The following is an 18,127-nucleotide window of genomic DNA, read 5'->3' on the forward strand; positions in this document are numbered from 1 at the left end:
CTTATAGGAAAACAACTCTATGTTAGATGCTTAAATATAAATAATAAAGGACATTATGTTATTTACAATTGTTACACAGTCAGTTGAGGGAGTAAAAAAATCTGACATTAACTCATAAAGACAGTAAATGATTTAGGAAAACATTCAAGTAATGTACAATGTGTATTTACAAAATAATATACTATAATAGAACTTGTGATATGTGGCCATTTCCTTTTGTCTGCATTTCTCTGCAGTGTTTCATGGGTCTTTGTAGATAGAAATCTCTATGACTGGTGGAATGAAGCCAGTATTGAATGATAAAATCAGGCCCTCCTTATTTTCACCAGTGTGAGCCATGCACCTTTCAACCTCAGGTCAATTAAAAAAAAAAAAAAAAAAAAAAAAGAATAGTGACTGAGGAAGTTATCCTGGATAAATCCCACCAATACCAAGACAGTCCCACTTAAACAAGGAAGATACAACATGTTGGAGTTTGGAACACTTTCACGTACACCCAGGTAGAGTGCTGTTTTGTAGAAAGCATGAGGCAATTAAACATCACAGAGATGTTCCTGTGAACACAAATCTGGTGGCGACAGCATGTAGCCCCAAGGAATCAGCTGTCCTTTCTTGTTAAAGGGAGCTCTTGTTCTACAGATGGAAACGCTATTCCAACTAATGCCACCTCTGTGAGTGACCAGAGTCAAGTTGAAAATAAAATTCCCTCTCATCCTAAGTTTTCACATATTTTGGCAATCTGAAAATTTACAGCAATTTTCATACTGAGGAAAATGGTCATTCCTCTCAACAGATTTTATTTATTCCCGAAATACTCCAGAATGGGACATTAGAATACTCCAGAGCTTGAAGGATTTGAAACAGAAATTTTAGAGTTTCAATTAATGATAGGAATTTCTTCATTGAAATAGTCTAAGAATGACTCAAGCTCTTCAAAGGCAATATTAGAGCAATGTAGAGAAACTCTTAGGTTGCCTGTCTTCTTGGCCCTGCCATGAGCTTACTCATTTCTACAGGACTGGGAAATCAGCACAACCCATGCAGCCTGACGCGGCCCTCAGTGCAGGTGATCAGGCAAAGGAGGACAACACTGAACACAGAGAAAGTGGTCTGTGCACTATGAAGGGCGGCTTGGGATGCCAAATACTCAGTCACTTCAGGACCTGCAGACAGGCCTATCTCTGTGGGCTGCAGAAACACATAGGAGTTTAAGTGTAGGCCTCGTGCCCAGCCTCCATTTTCCTTCTAAGACCTACTTGCATGTTATGTCTTCCCTTTAACATTAACATAGAGATTTGGTGAAGGAATAGGTATAGTTCACCTGCAAACAAGAAGCATTTATATTCATTGACTTCATGCTTGGTATTGTGAACCCTCTGCTAATCTGTTTCCCATTTTGTCCCATGGCTCCTAGAAGGCCACTTGAAACCCAAGTAAAGCTCTGGCCTGATGTGACAGATATCAGGGAGGGCATGAAATGGGGCCAGCAATTAAAAAAAAAAAAATCTCTTATTTTCCTGAAGTAGCAGTTATTTCAAATGTTAATACCTATAGGCCTTCCTTGGATTTACAATGACAAGAGAACATGCAAAGTTTAGACCCATCTTAGTCCTCTTAATTTTAAGACAGTAAAGCGAAAAGGGGAGAAAATGGGTGATACAGCCTGCAAGTTGAGAGGTCAGTACATAGGAGGGGGTCATTTCTGCAAGGAAAGGTGCAATCTTTCCAATACTATTGACATTTCTTGATGAATCATCACTCGTGGAAGGTTCTTACTAATCACAAATCACATGCACATTGGCCATTCCTGACAAAAATGTTCATGCATAGTTATGACCTAATCAAAGCAACATTGAAAAACAAGAGACAGATGATGAGGAGAAAGGAGTTGTCAACAAAACTGTTTAAAACTGCAACCAGGTCACATAGCTGCTCTTCACCTGTGTCTTCTATACATTCACTCCTTCTAGACACTCTATTTCCCGACGCTGATAAGTCACCGCTATGTACAGCAGGCACATTTCACTCTAGAAGTATTTCAGACGAATTGCTGAGTGTGCTGTTTAAGCTGGGGTTTTTGTGCCATAGCATGTCTGTTGTGAGCTGAGAAGACACAACCAATCACTAGCTCCAAAATCAGTGAAAAACACAAGTCAAGAATGATTGCACCTTTTCCAGCCATGGTTTGATCTTCAACTAGATGAGCTGCTGTGTCATCCCCCCAGAAAGAAAGTGAAATTGAGTCCTCTTAAAAGGTGTTGGATTTACCCTGTTAGCAGCCAGAACCCGTTTTCTATGCTACCCCCCAAACTGTTGCTTTTTGTCAATAAAAATAAATGGAAATAAAGTAAATGGTAGCTCCTTGTAGTGAGAGCAAGCTGTCTTCTGATTAATAATATAGTTTTTTTTTAAATCACAATATTACTTTCTTCCTAATATTTAACATTACTTAGTGCAGTTTCCTGCTGTAATTAACAGTAGCATGCTGTTGGATCTACTATTATCTCAGAGCCCAGTGAAGCAAACCTTTGGCTGGCAGAGTAGACACAACTCATTTCATATACTGAAAGCAAAAGAAAACGTCGTACAAAAGAGAACAGTATTTGGATGGATGTGCCATTACAAGATGTACTGGTTAGGTGCTACTGTAAGCAAACAGAGGAACAGTTGCAAGTTTTGCAAATCATACGTCCAGTCAACATCATAATGCAATGCACGAGAAGCCAGCAAGAACTGAATGTATGGGAGGCTTTGCTGAAATACTGTGGAAAAGCAATCACGGCAACAGTACAAAACTTGCTCTCGACATAACATAACATAAAGGCACCATTGATATCTTTCTCGTTTTGAAATACTGTAAAAAATTGCTACATATGGCACATAACACATTTTTACATACATATATTTAATTTATAAAAGTTTTTTTTTTCCTGTTTTCTATTTGCAGAACTGCTAAAATAAAATAAATTGTTTAATTTAAGGTGGAATACTTTATTATATAAAATAAAGTTTTACAGGTGAATCTATGTGTTTATTTAGGTTTTATACAGCGATAGGGTCTTGGTTAGCGATTACACTAGACAGCCTGGTCTGCACATCTTCCTGTGTAGAGAAGCGGCCTGCTGGGTTAGTCCTGTTGTCAGCCAAGCGGAAGGCAGGTGCTGCCTCAAGACTGGCTGCCAGGGGGTTCTGTATGCCCAGGAAAGGTGTATCTTCCCCTACTCTTTCATCTTCTGTTTCACTCTCTGAGTTACTGCTCGCAGCGCTTGTGTTGCTGTCCATTTCCAACCTGTTGGCACTGTGGCCATTGGGCTTGGTTCTTTTGGCCCGCCGGCTGTTGGTGAGTTTCTTAACAGGCTCTTGAGCTGGCTCATACTCCTGGGTCGTCTCATACTCCTCGTCCTCCACTATCCGCAAGGGGCTAGGGGGCAGGCTGTTGCTCTCATGCGCGGGGTTGTGGTGGAAGGAGTTGAATTGCTGAGAGTGGTGGTCATACTTCTCCCGCAGTCTTGGTGGTGTGACCAGAAGCAGAGGTCTCTCTTCTTCCACAAAAGGGCTGACTGCCATGGAGGGCATGGACACCGTCGTGCTGGACACAGGTGGAGACATTTCCGAAGGGGGCGATTTGGGGGAGCTTGGCGTGTGGAAATCTACAGGTGACATACGAGCCGGGGTGGTCATTGCTGATACATACCTGTGTGAGCACAGAATACCCCGCATAAGTGTGCTGGAATAAGAGGCAAAGAGCAGGGAGGGGAAGGGGACAGAGTTCACGGTATCATATAATCAGAGAACAAAGAATTTCTATTTATTGCATATGTCTTGCTTTTTACGCTAGGACATTCAGCACCCTTGGAATCTAAAATTATGAAGCCAAGAGTTTCCTCACAGGAGTACATGCACAGACCAGCTAAATCGCCTAACTCATCGAACCTTTTAGACTTTCAATCTCATCATGATTTTAAATAAAAACGTGAGTCAAGACACGAGGGTACTAGCTCCTGGAACCCTGTCAATTTATAAGGACCAAGGCTCAGGGATTTGGAAGGGAAAGAAGTATTACTTAAATACTATACCTTCCTAAAGGCCAAAGGGTCTTAGAGAATGAAGCCCAAATGGGGAATGGAAGAAGATCTAAGATGAGTTGCTGAGAGCTGGATCTGCATGCATTTGGATCTGTGTGCCTTGTTTCTCCTTAGCTCAGCTATAAGGTTATGTCTTATGAAAAAAAAAGAGCATAGTAACTTAGATTTATTCCTGATAACAGTGTAACACATTTGCGTGCTTTAAATTTTTCCACAAAATGCTACTTCTTAACATTCGGTTTGCAACTATCCATCCCAGTGACCAAGACATTGAAAGGTAAGCACGAGAGAACCTTATATTGGCTTGGTAGTATGTTCAATCTGTGGTCTACCTTTCTTCCAAAACTTAATGGTTGCATCAACTTTTGACTTATTTTAGTGACTGCTCAAGAGTTAGCTGTACCATGTTACCTTATGTCATATTATGTCTGATAATGCTCAGTGAATCTCATTGTCGAGACCTTGAGTGCATTGTTTTTACCAGATCATGCTTTCTTCCCCCAGAGTAAGAAGACCTGACTTGGCACTGAAGAAGATGTGGTTTATTCAAAGTCACATTTCTCAGCTTTTGATAAAAAATGGTACCAATGCATAACACTAAATGATTCATTGCTTCACACTGACATTTGCAGAATCTAATTTGACATGACCTGTGATGACACAGGATACCATCATCTGAACATTAGTTAACAGGAACCTATTCACGTTCCTGCTTGTCAGCCATGATTCAGAGTTACATGGATGTGAGATCTGGCTGTGTCTAAAGTGGGAAAGTGTCTGGATTAAAAATATTTGGGATTCAAGTTTTCACATTTTTTGCTTTGGAGATGCTTAAATTAAGTTCTCGGAGAAATATTAATCCAAATTCAATAAACAGATACAGGTGATTCACCTTTTCTCTCCACGATCTCTAGGTCATGGTGTATTTTGCAGTCCTAGAGAATATCTGGGATATACAAGGAAGCCTACCACAGTAAGGAAATGTCAGTCTTTAAAAATACATATCACATGTAGCGATGAAGAAAGAATTTATCCCTAACCTCTTTTTTTTAGGTTTCAAAAAGATTGAATTAGGACAGATAGATTTTCTTAATACATAAAGATATAATTATATGAATTTAAGGTAATGTTTTAAACTGGTTTTGGACCATGCCTACCTTTTCATTGATTAACAAAGCAACCTTTAATTCAACAAAGCTCTGAAATACGATTTGGGAGTATTTCATATAAAGGTCCTTGAAGAACTGATTAACAGACTGTATATGATCTGACAGCCCAGAACTGTCATCTTTTATTGTAAGTACTTCCCAGTCCATGAGTGGAAAGAGTCTATCAAAATTATCTCTATATGTAAATACCAAATAAGTATGGATTCTACATTATATAAACCTTTTAACAAAGTGGGCGAAGATTAGACTGAGACGACAATAAAGTAAACAAGCAAACCCCACTGGATTTGAAAATAAACAACAGCTTACTGATGTGCTAGAAATGCTGGTTGGGTATAACTCTCTCCCAGTTTAGGTAAAAATGGATAAAGAGAACCTATGAATTCAGTATTCCAATTAAGTGTCTCTTTCAGTTTACTTCTCTCTGTTATTTATAAATTTTACCTTTGCTGTAACTCCCCCAACCCCAATCCAATATCCACAGAAGAAAGCCAAAACATTCTGAAATAAAGGGCCATATCAAAGGCAGTATTTGTTTTGAAAAACCACCTGTGAAGACTGCCAGATGCAGCATACAAAAGATTTATTTATTCATCCCTTCTTGGAATTTCATAAAAGGGATACTCTATGGTGGAACACAAGCAGTTGGTCCCCCATGACAGTCAGCAGTGACATAGCCCTTGATTTGATTTAACTGAGTCTGGAAGGTAAGAGAGAGTTAGCACACGAGAACATGAGGTCGGCTGGACCAGAGTTTGGCTATCTGGCAAACTGGAATTATAGAAGGGTCCTTATCAATCATTGGTGCCATCTCTCTAAAGTTACAACTGAGGAAACAGATCCCGAGTGGGTCTGAGCCTAAGGTCAGAGCTAGGAACTCCAAGTTTGCTGCACCTTCCACATCAAATCACTTGAGCTCTTTAAGAGTCTGTTGCCTGTCAGCCACTGGGACGACGTGAGAAGCTCAGAAGAAATGAGTTCAGTCAGACAAAAAGGTGGCTTCATCAACTAGGAGCATTCCTAGAACAGGCAACTGTTGTGCCTTATTCTCATTAGAGTAGATTTCCTTAGGTGAGACCGCAGGTGCTCATGGGGATTCTCTTACTGGGGTTCTTTCTCCTCTGCAGTAGCTTTGCCCTTCGGTTTTACCTTTCACTATGAGGAGAGTCTCGGTAGGAGTCAGGGGTTTCTCTGGCATGCCTGAGGAAGCTGTTACATTCTCGAGGGCCTCCCATGCCATTAAGACGTCCTCTTGGGCCCCCAGTTGGGCTGCTGTGCCTACTGTTTTCTACTGATGACATCATGATGACAGAGTGGCTTTCCGAAATGATGCTTTCAGTGTGTCCATTGCTCCAGCTAGAGGGGAAATGTGAGAGACAAAGAGATACATATTTTTAAAATTATATGTAAAAATGGAAATGAAAGAAAGTGACCTGACATATATTTCAAATTATTGCTGCATCAGTAGTTCACTATGACATAACTTGTATCAGAATAGAATTGCTATAGTGATATTTGCTATAGAAAGGATCTTGATTTAGATTGGTTTTGTAAGGATCCAGTTGACTTATTTGTTCACTCATTCAACATGCATTTTATCAAACGTCACTATGTACTATGTATTCTTATAATCATTCTGTTCTTGAGTGGCTTAGGTTAAGGAAAAACACTTCTCCTATGAGCAACATTGGAAGTCTCGTGTTGCCCTTGGTAACATGCACTCAGATACTGATCACCGGGGGACTTGAGAATTTAGGGTTCAGCTATTTAACCAATTTCTCATGTGCTTTTCCCAGGGCAATTCAATCATTGGAAGAAGTCAACTTCTCAGTATTATATAGCCTCTAAGACTGACTCTTGCTACTGTAGCAATTCAGTAAGTGGTCAGGCATGAGTAAAGACAATCTCTAGAATAGGAAACAACAATCTTTGAGGTAAGTGTTATTTTCCCTTATTTGGTGATGAAAAACTTAATGCTCAAATTTAAACAGCAACTAAGTGGCAGAGCCAGCTGATATCCAAAGGCTGTTTGTCCCAAACCATATATTTAACTATCCTTCGTTGCTCCATAAGTGTCTCCTGTCCCTTTCTTAGGCAGTGATCACAAAAGGAATGTGCAAAAATTCATTCTTGGAGAAATGCCATGCAATTGTTTTATTCTCATACCTGTGACTAGGAGTCTGGGTGACAGTAGTGGAATGATGAGTTGTCGAGGTATAGTGACTGGTGGAAAAAGATGTCTCCACTTCTCTCTCAACAATATGTTCACTAGAGATGACATTTTTAGATACGTATTGCTGGATAAACAAAGAGACACAATTTGAAGATTCATGTAAATCAAAACACTAACATTGTCACACACGAAAAATTTATTCTAGGCCACATGCTTCCTAATAAATTCCATTTCTCCAATGACCAGATGGCAATTCCTATCCTGGTTACTGTGGCCTTTAGATGTGATGAATGGAGTTAATGAATTACTCTTTGGATGTGCAAACAGCGTAGGTCCTACAATCACTACTCCACATTATCAGAAACAGACCTATTTTTTTCTATTTTGTTTCCAGTTGATAACATGACTAGAATTCAGTACAAATATCTGCCCAGGATCCAATTTGGGCATGTTTGTTGCAAGTGAAAGAAGACTAACGGATATTTGAGTGAAACAAAGCATGGAAACGGTTTGTCTTTCTTCAAATGTCAAATCAGTAGTATTGTTTTTCAAATCTCTATTATTTTAGATCTACCTTTCTCTTTCAATTCTCTAGTAGCCACGTTGCCCAAAGATACCACTGAAAATTTTAACTTGTTATCAGTGGTAAGACTAACAAGGCTATGTGAGAGAGTGGAAAGATTTACAGTAGTTGCCAGGGTCATATATCTTGACAAAGCATATAATGCGCTATATACACTGCAAGTAGATTCCACTTTGTTTTCATCACTAAATCACAGTGGCTGTTTGCCCTCTCTCTGTGAGAGAGGCACATTCTGAAGTTGTGTTTTAAATGCTGTTAGTATTTACACCAAATTGAGTTAAATCAGAGGAAAAGGCATGGAAAGGAATATTCTTAGATGAAATAGGGCACTTTATAATCTCCTGGGCTGTGGACTCTAAAAGAACCTGACGTATTCATGGAAACCCAAAAAATATACAACTTGAATTATGCTTGAAATTCTAGCTGTTTCTCTGACTGGAAAGGTTATTCGATGTGGATCTTTCTGGAACATACAGCTAGCTTGCTTTAAGGAAAAGGTGTCGATGTCATACATAATGGGCTATTTCTAGTCTCTGTACCATTTCACTCTTATTCCTTGGAAGGCAATGTAAGCCCAGTGAATCTAATGAAAGTAATATTCAACAATTATTGAAGACTCACTAAATGCCACTGGGCTAAGTGTTTTGTATAATTCTCTTATTCTCACAAGAACTTTTTGAAGTAGGTATTATTTTTAGGCCTGTTTTCATAATAAACAAATAAGGTTTAGAAGGTTAAAGTCCAAAGTCACACAGCTAGAGCCATAATTGGAATCCAGGCAGGCATTCTGCCTCCTAAATATTACAGCATTCACAGTGACAGATTATAGGTGTGTCTCTAGTGGATGCATTTATCAACTGTGCAGAACATTCTAATGAACACTGGTAGGGGGAGGAAAGCAGCAAAGTATGTTAATACATCAGCACTTACTCTAACAGTCTCCTGAAGGTCTTTGCTACCAGACTTGCTGGTGGTTTAGTAACTACCACCTCTGAACTTGGGTCTATGATTTATTTGCTACCTTTTTCCATTGGATAGAAAATAGTAGTGCAATATAATCTTCAAGTTTTGCACTACTATAAAGCCAAACATCAGAGAGAAATGAAGAAAACAAGGTGAATTATGGTGAAATAGGAAGAGTAATACTTAAAAAGCCAGGAAAACTGAGTCCGACCCTGACCGTTATCAATAAAAGGGGAAGTTTAGAAGATGACATCTAAAGACTCTCCAGAATCTAATATTCTATGACTTAGTTATATTTAAAAGCTTGTATTTGGTAAGTTTTAAGCAAAATATACGAATGAATAAGGCTATATTTCATCTGGAGGGTTTGACATCATGTAGAAAGAGTCAGGGAATAAAAAAGCATTATGTTCTTCCAGTTCTGCTGAGAAGCAGGTTTGATAAGTCCCTTGACCTTTCCATGCCCTAATTTCTTCCTTTGTAAATCAAAATCAGCAAATCATGAGGCACTGTGAAATGCCTCTAATAAAAATCACTCTACAGCCCTTAGCTCAGTTATCAGTACTAATAAGTTACAGACTGGAGTAGCCTTCATTTCCAAATTATAAAAATAAAACATTTCCTTCTGATCCTTGTCTCATTCGTTTTATTATTTTTTTCTTTCTGTTTTTCTTTTCTTTTCTTCCAGTTATGGCCTCCCTGCAGAACAAACCCAATGTTATTATTCCAAACCCTTAATGAACACTTTAGAAGAGGAAATGTGCTGGTTTTACAGTAACCAAATCCACTTTAAAAAATGTTCCCATTATTTTCTCCTGGAGAAACCTTGGATTCCTGGAAGCCATGGAGATTAATGGCAACAGCTAAGAGCCTAAGAGCTTTAGAAAACAAACTTCAAGGTGCCTGAACAGAGGAGAGATGCTCAGCTTTTCCATTGGCCAGAGTTAACATACATTCACCAGCTGGACATTCTCGGCAGGTGGGTTAGGGTGGTGAGGCCCGTTCGCTATGTTCACCATGTTGTTTCGTTCAGACCGAAGACTCTGTCGAAGCCGGTCATGAAGCTTTTTCCGCTGTTTCCTGCAGCAGAAAAAGGGAGCATTTATTTTTTTCTATTATTTACATTTCTTAGTACAGTCAATTCTTTAATCTATCAACACATAACTCAGGCAGTGGACTGGTGGTGAGGTAAGGCAAAAGGAGAGTGTGCTATTTCATCTCAGAATCTGCCTATGGGCAGATGTGGAACCACACATTATTAGCAAATAGATTTGAGAAGCTGGATGGGATTCTTATACAAGTTTAACCGGACTGCTGAGAGATAAGAAAAAAATAACAAAAACAAAACGGAGAAGACAAGATAAATCAAGTGGATATTTGGCCAAAACCCCAACTTTCCTAATTAATTCATCTTTGCCCAAGTCTTACAAATGGTCATTTGTCTTAGGTAACAATTTGTGCTGTGCAATTGATAAAGCTGATTTCATTTATAATTTTGCCTGTGTGTCTCTTAAGAAAACACGGTTAGTTTCGAATCTGTGCATTATACATAGTGTCTGTGCATGTATAACATTGTACATGAGGGAAGATATGTACGTATTTTTCCAGTGGATTTTGGCACAATTATAACATGATCCTACTCTAGTAACACTTTTTTTCTATAAGTAGGTAATAAATATTAAAATATTGAGATTGGACCTAATAAAACTCATAAGGTAGACTCTATGAAGGCTATCTTCTATAACTTATTCAATTCTGGGAACACACTGAATCCTGAGGTATTAAGAAAACATCATCTATACCCTTGATTTTATGGCATACAAGCATATTGTCTTTGTTCCTCACTGCAACATTCAGATCATAATAATATTCCCATGGCTAGTTTTGGCAAGAGAGTTTATGTGATGAAGCAACAAAACAAAACTGTTAATATTATTTCAGACTTGAAGTAGACGTTATATGTCAGGAAAAAAGTGGAGGGAATTCTTGTCACAAAATAATTGTATTTGTTAAAATGGACTTAGTTTAAAGGACCAAACATAGTGAACACAAATCTGTTTTAACGTTTTCCTTTTTGTTCTCTCAAAGCAAGTTTTGCTTGATTTTCCTCCCATGAGATTCCTTTTGTATCTCATACTTTGAGAGCATTGGAACTGTAAACTTAATTAAATGGAATTGAAAATAATTAGTAAAATGTTCAGAAAATTGCATTTCAAGCACCACCAAGTGTTTCCCTTATGTTCTAAGCATTAGTGCAAACTGGACGTGTCCTCAGCAGTGATATGACAAGCACACCTTTGGCACCTACCACTCTCCTCTCCGGGTGTGGTGCATGCACCCACATTCTCACGCACACGTTCCCAACCCTTTCTCCAGTCACAGGGCTGTGGTCATTTATCAGAAGTCTCCTAAGCATTTTCACAAATAGGCAAAGCTTTCTAATGTGATTAGGAAAGGTCTTCACCATGGATTAATGGGCAGAAACAATACGAGGGAAAGTCACCCTGCCCCCTACTGTGTTTTCAAGACTGAGCTGTGGAGGTGGGTTTCTGGCAAGTCCTGGCTGGCTGTGCTGTGTGTGTGCCTAGGAGGGGAGGCAGGGAGTAGCGGTTTACTTGGTTTTGCAGTAGGCCACCACACACATGATGCCGACCACCAGCAGGGCGATGCAGATGCCCGTGATTGTCAGCACTCGCTTCTGGTACAGCTCTTCCGCTTCTGCAAAGGGAGAAGAGCAGAGGTCACCAAAGGTCCCTGAGGTGCGCTGGGACTTACAACTGAACAGTTGGCCTGCTGCATGGCATTGTCCATGTTCACAAGAAAATACATACGTGACAATTCATCACTTTTGCAGACAGACTTAAGGGACAGCATACTCTGCACTGCAATTTAAGTATAAACAGCAAAGGCAGCTGGGCCATTTACAATTAAAAAAATACTATGCTATAAAATTAATGATAAACTATAGATATATATGCATTAAACTGGCAAATAATCAACATTGATTATAAAATTACTATTTGGTTATAACAGTAATTTTAGTTTTAAAAAAATCTCTTGCAAACATCTCTTGCAAAGACAACAGGAATCAATGCCAAGAAAAGTAGCTGGGATTGGCACCACTGGGGCCCGCCTCTCCTCCTTTCTCCCCCCATCCCCAGCCTCTTTCGATATCCCAGCTATTTGATATTCCGGTGGTCTTTACAAAGAGCCATCATTAACTTAAAAATATATACTCAAATACATTTGCAAATATGAGCTTGACTTGTAGTTAGCAATAAAATTAGAGCAGAATTCGTATGATTTCACAATAAAACGTGAACATAAGCACACGGTATGGAGTAGCAAGGCACTGTATCAGAGAAAACCCAATATGATGGGTAGGATATTCCTGGGTCAAGGTGAAGGTTTGTCCTTTGGAGGACAATTATGACTTCACCAATTCTACTTAGAGACCTCATTTATCTGTATAAGGGAACCACTAGCACAAATAATGCATGATGTGAAATAGATTATATATTCCTGCATTGACCAACATGGAAAATTAGTTGATGTGGGTTACACTATGGAAGTGTGACACTTAGAACTTCGAACTAAAGGTACTACTGCACCCCAAATGCAGCCAGTCTCTTATTCATGGAAGTCTTTATATTTGAAAATCAGTTTTTTTGTGGGGATAACTTGACTATACTATGGTAGGTGTGTTTCTTAACAAAACTGGCTGATTTAATGGTGAACCTGATCCCTTAGGAGCTGAGCTTCCAATCAGTCTAATCACACTTATTAGAAGATAGTCTCAAGTTCACCGCAAAAGAGAATTCAACCAGTGCATAGTAAGCAATGTAAGCTATACTTGATAGTCTGATTAACATGCTGGTCAAGAACTGGGGACTCTTATACAAATTAAGGTCTCTTATCTAGACATCAACATGGGGCCTTATGGAACATTTTAGGTTTACATTTTCAGTCTCAGTAACCACACCTTTTTTCTCTGTTGAGAGAAGATGATTTTCAGGAAGTTTTCTTGAAATGAAAAAGTGCGTTTTAATTTCTATGATACAGTAAACCTTATTATTAAACAAAACATTTCCTACAAGCCAAGCCCAATGGTAATCAAACTCCAGTTAACAGGTCAGAAACACTGTCAAATCAAATTAATATAGCACTGATTATTACCGTGTTTCCCCGAAAATAAGACCTAGCCAGACAATCAGTTCTAATGCATCTTTTGGAGCAAAAATTAATATAAGACTGGGTCTTATTTTACTATAACATAAGACAGGGTCTTACATAATAGAATACCAGGTCTTATATTAATTTTTGCTCCAAAAGACTCATTAGCGCTGATGGCCCAGCTAGGTCTTATTTTCGGGGAAACAGGTTAACAGGAGAAGGAGAACAGAAGTCAGTGGGTAAAAGACTAGGATGCCAAAGAGATTAGACAAAAACAAACTGAAAGGATTGGGAGTGGAAAGGAAAAACAAACCAAGAGGACAGACAGACTGACAGAATGACGGAGAGAGGGAGGAAGTCATGTACGAGGGAAAACAAGGTTAAAAGTGAAGGAGCCATCTGAAGTCCCTGGCACAGCATGCCTGATACTAAGGGAGGAAAAAAGAAAGAAATAAAAGAAACTCAGAGAGAGGAAATGCTTGGGGAGGAAGAAAAGGTGGATGCAAAGTTGGAAGGGTTACCCCATACAGCATAACTCCTAGCCTAGGCCGGCCGTCAAGTGGAAGCCGCAATTAGAAAGCAAAGCAGCTGGTGCACTGCAGTGAAACAATGAAGTGGGAGACATAAGAGTGGTGTCACATATTTTCGTGCTGCAAAAGTCAAGTGAGGACGTGGAATGTGAATACTTGTATGCTAACTGCTTATGTCTACTGCCTCACCTCCCCCATAGCCACAGGACAGGGAATTACACTTTACAGTGTGTTAATCTGTGAGCTGATGCCCAGAGCCTGCTCCTTCACCTGACATTCTGATCAGTGTTGAGCACTGATGTCAAGTGATGTAAGAAGCAGAGGCACCCCCCCTGTTCCTTCCTCATGGGACCCAGGATACAGAGCAGGGCTCCTTCGGCCCTGGCAAGTTTGTTAAGAAGTAGGAGTGTGAAAGTATTATTGCCAAGAAAATGAAGACCCTGCTCTACGTGTCCTCTTTTACTCCATTTTTTCTTCTTTTAAAACAGTAAAGGTTTGGTAGCACTGACATTCTAGCTTTAGAAAAAAACTGGGAAACTGCTTCTGCAAGCTACAAAAATGGGACCTATCCAAGACTAAAGGGGGATAAAAGCATCATCCGTACTCTTACGGATTCTTTTTGACATTTTTTTTCTTTTATTGTTAATTATAAACGAATAGATTGACCTGGGCTTATGAACAAATGGTATATGATGACTTGCCCATTCTTTGTATCTTATGTAGCAAGACATTTTCCAATGAGGTCAGTCACAGGAATAAAAAGGCAGCCCAATAAAGGCCAAAGGGTAAAGCAAAAGTGCTAAAACCCAGCAGTTAAAGCCAAGACCCTTAGAATACAGATGTGCGGTTAGGATTCCGTATTCACATCAGCATTTACTGAACGCATTAAATGTTTCTCATCAAAATTTTGATTTGATTTTCCAATGGTTTACTAGATCAGGTGACCCCCTTCTTGCCCCCCCCCCATGATATCAATATGTTAAAAGAAGAAAAATACTCGATGGAAAATAGTATAAACAATTTTCTCCCCTATTCCCCCTTATTTATTGTTTTTCCTGGTGTGACAGGGTCAATAAGGCCAGAGTAAATTAGAGGCAGTGCTAAAGGAAAAAAAAAAAAGCAGCCCTCGGTCCAGTTGGTGGATCTGCCTTAATGAGTAAAAATACTTCTGAGACTTTATGGCTTGGCTGGGCACCATGAAGAGAATCAGATCACGTTTTGTTTTGTTTTGTTTTGAGTGTGGTTTGGCCAGGCCAAGAGACAGAGGCCTTGTATTTCTCAATTTTAATTGATTTGTATGGTCTGATTTTCCTGAAGGATGGAACGCTCTAGTCCTGGGACTGTGGAGCCTCTGGAAGGATTGCCTGTAGGAGGCGTGCAGATACAAGCACAGTATGTCTTTACTGACCCTTAAGATCTTACCGAGGGAGCAGTGGTATATATGAACTATCCTTTCCCTACTTCATTGTTTGAGGATAGAAATAATAAATTCTAGAGTCAGACCCTAAAGTGATAAAGTGGGGAAAATGCGCTTAGGGCTAAACGGGAAGGTGATGGTGAAGCAATCGCCCTCCTTGCAGTAAAGGCCAATAAGCCTTTTTAGAAGTGGGACAATTTTTATCCCGAGGGAAGTAACCTGAACAGGTAACTCCGTTCATGTAGACAACCTGCCACCAGAGTGATGTTGGTGAGCCCTCTTGTGCTTCTCATTCTTGGGAGATGTTCACCGATGTACAAAGGCCCACATATAAATGAGGGGGTTTCTATCAAATGAATAGTTTCCTCTTGGGACGTTTTCGGAGGAAGGGACAATCAATTGAGTTTCTATTGCAGTGCTAGTGCCTGAAAGAGCCCCATTTTCCACCAATCATGGAAAGAGCCTTAGGTGTAGACTTGTAGACTGTGATGTTATCAGCCAAAGGGAAACAGCAGCTGGAGGGCGCGCTTGCTGCCTCATGTCACTGACATCAGCTGGATGGGGATCAGATACTCTGTCAAATAGGACATTGCTGCCCATGCTCAAGTTCCAGGGCTGTGTGCAGTATGCAGGAGGCCTGGGCTATGGAGGCTCTGCGAATATGGCATGGTTTCCCCTCATCCTGAGACTGGCCTTTTCTACCAACTATTTAGGATGAAGGCCTTCAAAAGGAGCATGCCCCAAATTCGTATGCTCATAGGAGATATTTTATGTTTACAGTGTGAAAAATTCTATTTGATTACTTGTCTGGGTAATCTTAGTGACTCAAGTTTAATTCCATTAGCACGGGAACTTCCACCTAAAATAGCATCAGGCTTATTTCTTTCTGTTTTCTATTTCCTTGCTCATAAGATAACGAGATTGTCCAGAGTCGTGCTTGAATATCTCCAGAAAACAGAGCAATTCATGTCTGTTCATATAATGTTGTGATGCAATATAAGGACTTCATATGTTACTATATCAAATATATGATTTTTACATTGAATGTAAAACTCCCATCAGCCTAACATGTGGTGTGCTTTTTAAGGGGATGCATTTAAAGCTTCTTCGGTTCTCAGGCCCCTGGTGTGGTTGTTTTCCTCCTGTAGCCTTATGTACCACTCCAACTTACCCCAGCTCTGAAATAACAGCATGGCCAGATCCAATCAGTGAGTCAAGTAACGTGGGATATACATGAATTTGCAGCAGGTAACGTGATTTTAAACTCTAAGTGAAGCTTGGGAATCTAAAAGCTGCTGCACTCAGTAACATTTCAGTAAACTAATCATAGGTTGAAGGCAGAGACATCATTGTTATAGCTGTATGACCCCTTCTAAAGAAAAAGGAAATTAGTTAGGAACTGAAAGGTAAGAGAAGGAAGGGAAAAAGATTTCAGCTCATAGGCTCTAAATTCTGCAGGCTAAAAGGAATGATGATTGGTCCATACCCATAAATTCAATCCCAAGATGCTCTGCCAATGCAGAAAGTTGATAAAAAAAAGAAAGAAAGGGAAAAAGTTTCAGAAAAGAGCAATACACTGCACTCCAAAACACATTACACATGACTCTTACGGCTCTGTGCGTGCACATTGAACAGGACAAGTGCTGGTGGTTAATTAAGCAGTGCTCAGGTACGCCTCCATGCATCCACATGGGGAACTTCTCTTTTAAGAGGTGTGCAAATACCAGCACAGTATGTCTTTATTAACCCTTAAAAGACTGTACTGAACGAGCAGCTGTATAGCTGAACTATCCTCTATGTACCCTCATTGCTTGGGAATAGAAGTATCTTATTTATAGTCAAAAAAAGGCATTTAGTATTCTTTCATTCCTGTCTTGTTAAAAGGCAGAAGTTCCAGGAAAGTAAACTTTTGTTGTTGTTTTACCCAAAGACACACAGTGGCAGAGCCAGGAATAAAAGTCAAGAGGGTAGTAATTTGGTCTGAAAATTTTATCACGTTGGATTTATATTTTCCATTAGTTATGGTTGACTATTTTTTACTGCTTTGGTTATTTAAAAAAACACCTCTATTTCTTTTTCTCCTAAGCTTTCTCCAACACTTACAGGATATTTAACAAACACTTCTGCCCCCAAAACCAGAGAGAACATTGGGGAATCAGAAGCTGTTTCCAGTTTATTTTTTCATATAATTCCTTTGTGGTACAGGAAACTCAATTTTTTTTTTTTTTTTTGTAAAAAAAAATTGTAAAAAAAGGGGGGGGGAGGATATAATTCCTGAAGTCTTTCATTCATTTTAATTTTATTTTATTACTCCCTCAAATAACAGAGGCCAATTTCATAATCACTCCACAGTGCTGAGCTCCGACAGGCCCAGGCATTTAGAAGACCTGAGGGTGGCTAGGGGAAAGGAAGGCAGAGGTGGGAGCCCCCAGCCCCTCTCTTGGTCCTGGCAGATCTGACTGCAGAGCCACCAAGATTCCAGGACTAGCAGAACCTGCATAGGCTCAAATGAGGAAATGGGAAAATGGGGCAAATTAGAACAAAACCTCTGGAAATCATACTCCATTCTTGAAACAAAAATTTTTAATCAAGTTTCACAAGGTTGAACTCTTTCAGAGTTCCTAATTTGTGCAAATGTGGTGGAGAGGCAGGGGCAGAATAAAAACAGAGATTCGGAGGTCTACATTTTATCCCTTGAACACTGATCAGAGAGAAACCAGGGTAGTCCAAAAATACGACAGGACATCTCTTAAATTTGAAAACTTGTGGAGGAGGGGTATTTTTCTTATAAAACCACGAGTTTGGGCTTGAACAAAACACCTTAGAGCGAGAGGGAGGTGTGCGGGACTCATCCTGGTTTTAGGTCCTGTCTCTGCCATTTAGCGGTTCAGTGACTTGGACAAGATAATTTGTCACTGACAAAATGCTTATGATATAAACACATGCCTCACAGGGCTACTTTGGGGACTAAAGGAGCCACAAAATATGTCTGCCAACAGCAGACAATTTTAACAGCTCAGACCAATTACAGCTT

At 39.6% G+C, this 18,127-nt stretch overlaps 1 protein-coding gene across 14 annotated transcripts in view; it reads right to left on the reverse strand.

Annotated features, from left to right (window-relative positions):
* Positions 1–534: 534 nt before the first annotated feature.
* The window catches only part of NRG1 (neuregulin 1), a 977,086-nt gene continuing 959,493 nt past the window's right edge, over positions 535–18,127 (reverse strand). For 6 of the 14 annotated variants that reach the window (XM_074329680.1, XM_074329677.1, XM_074329681.1 and 3 more), the window contains 6 exons: positions 16,580–16,603; positions 11,589–11,691; positions 9,927–10,053; positions 7,421–7,551; positions 6,404–6,610; positions 535–3,694 (listed from right to left, as the gene is read on the reverse strand). In XM_074329680.1, the coding sequence (XP_074185781.1) occupies positions 3,043–3,694; positions 6,404–6,610; positions 7,421–7,551; positions 9,927–10,053; positions 11,589–11,691; positions 16,580–16,603 (1,244 nt within the window). In that variant the 3' untranslated portion in view covers positions 535–3,042. Of the gene's footprint in view, positions 3,695–4,076; positions 4,219–6,403; positions 6,611–7,420; positions 7,552–9,926; positions 10,054–11,588; positions 11,692–16,579; positions 16,604–18,127 lie in introns of all 14 variants that reach the window. The other 8 variants (XM_074329683.1, XM_074329684.1, XM_019743178.2 and 5 more) reach the window with 3 other exon arrangements.

This window comes from Rhinolophus sinicus, linkage group LG04, assembly GCF_036562045.2.
Source record: "Rhinolophus sinicus isolate RSC01 linkage group LG04, ASM3656204v1, whole genome shotgun sequence".
Taxonomy (NCBI): Eukaryota; Metazoa; Chordata; class Mammalia; order Chiroptera; family Rhinolophidae; genus Rhinolophus; species Rhinolophus sinicus.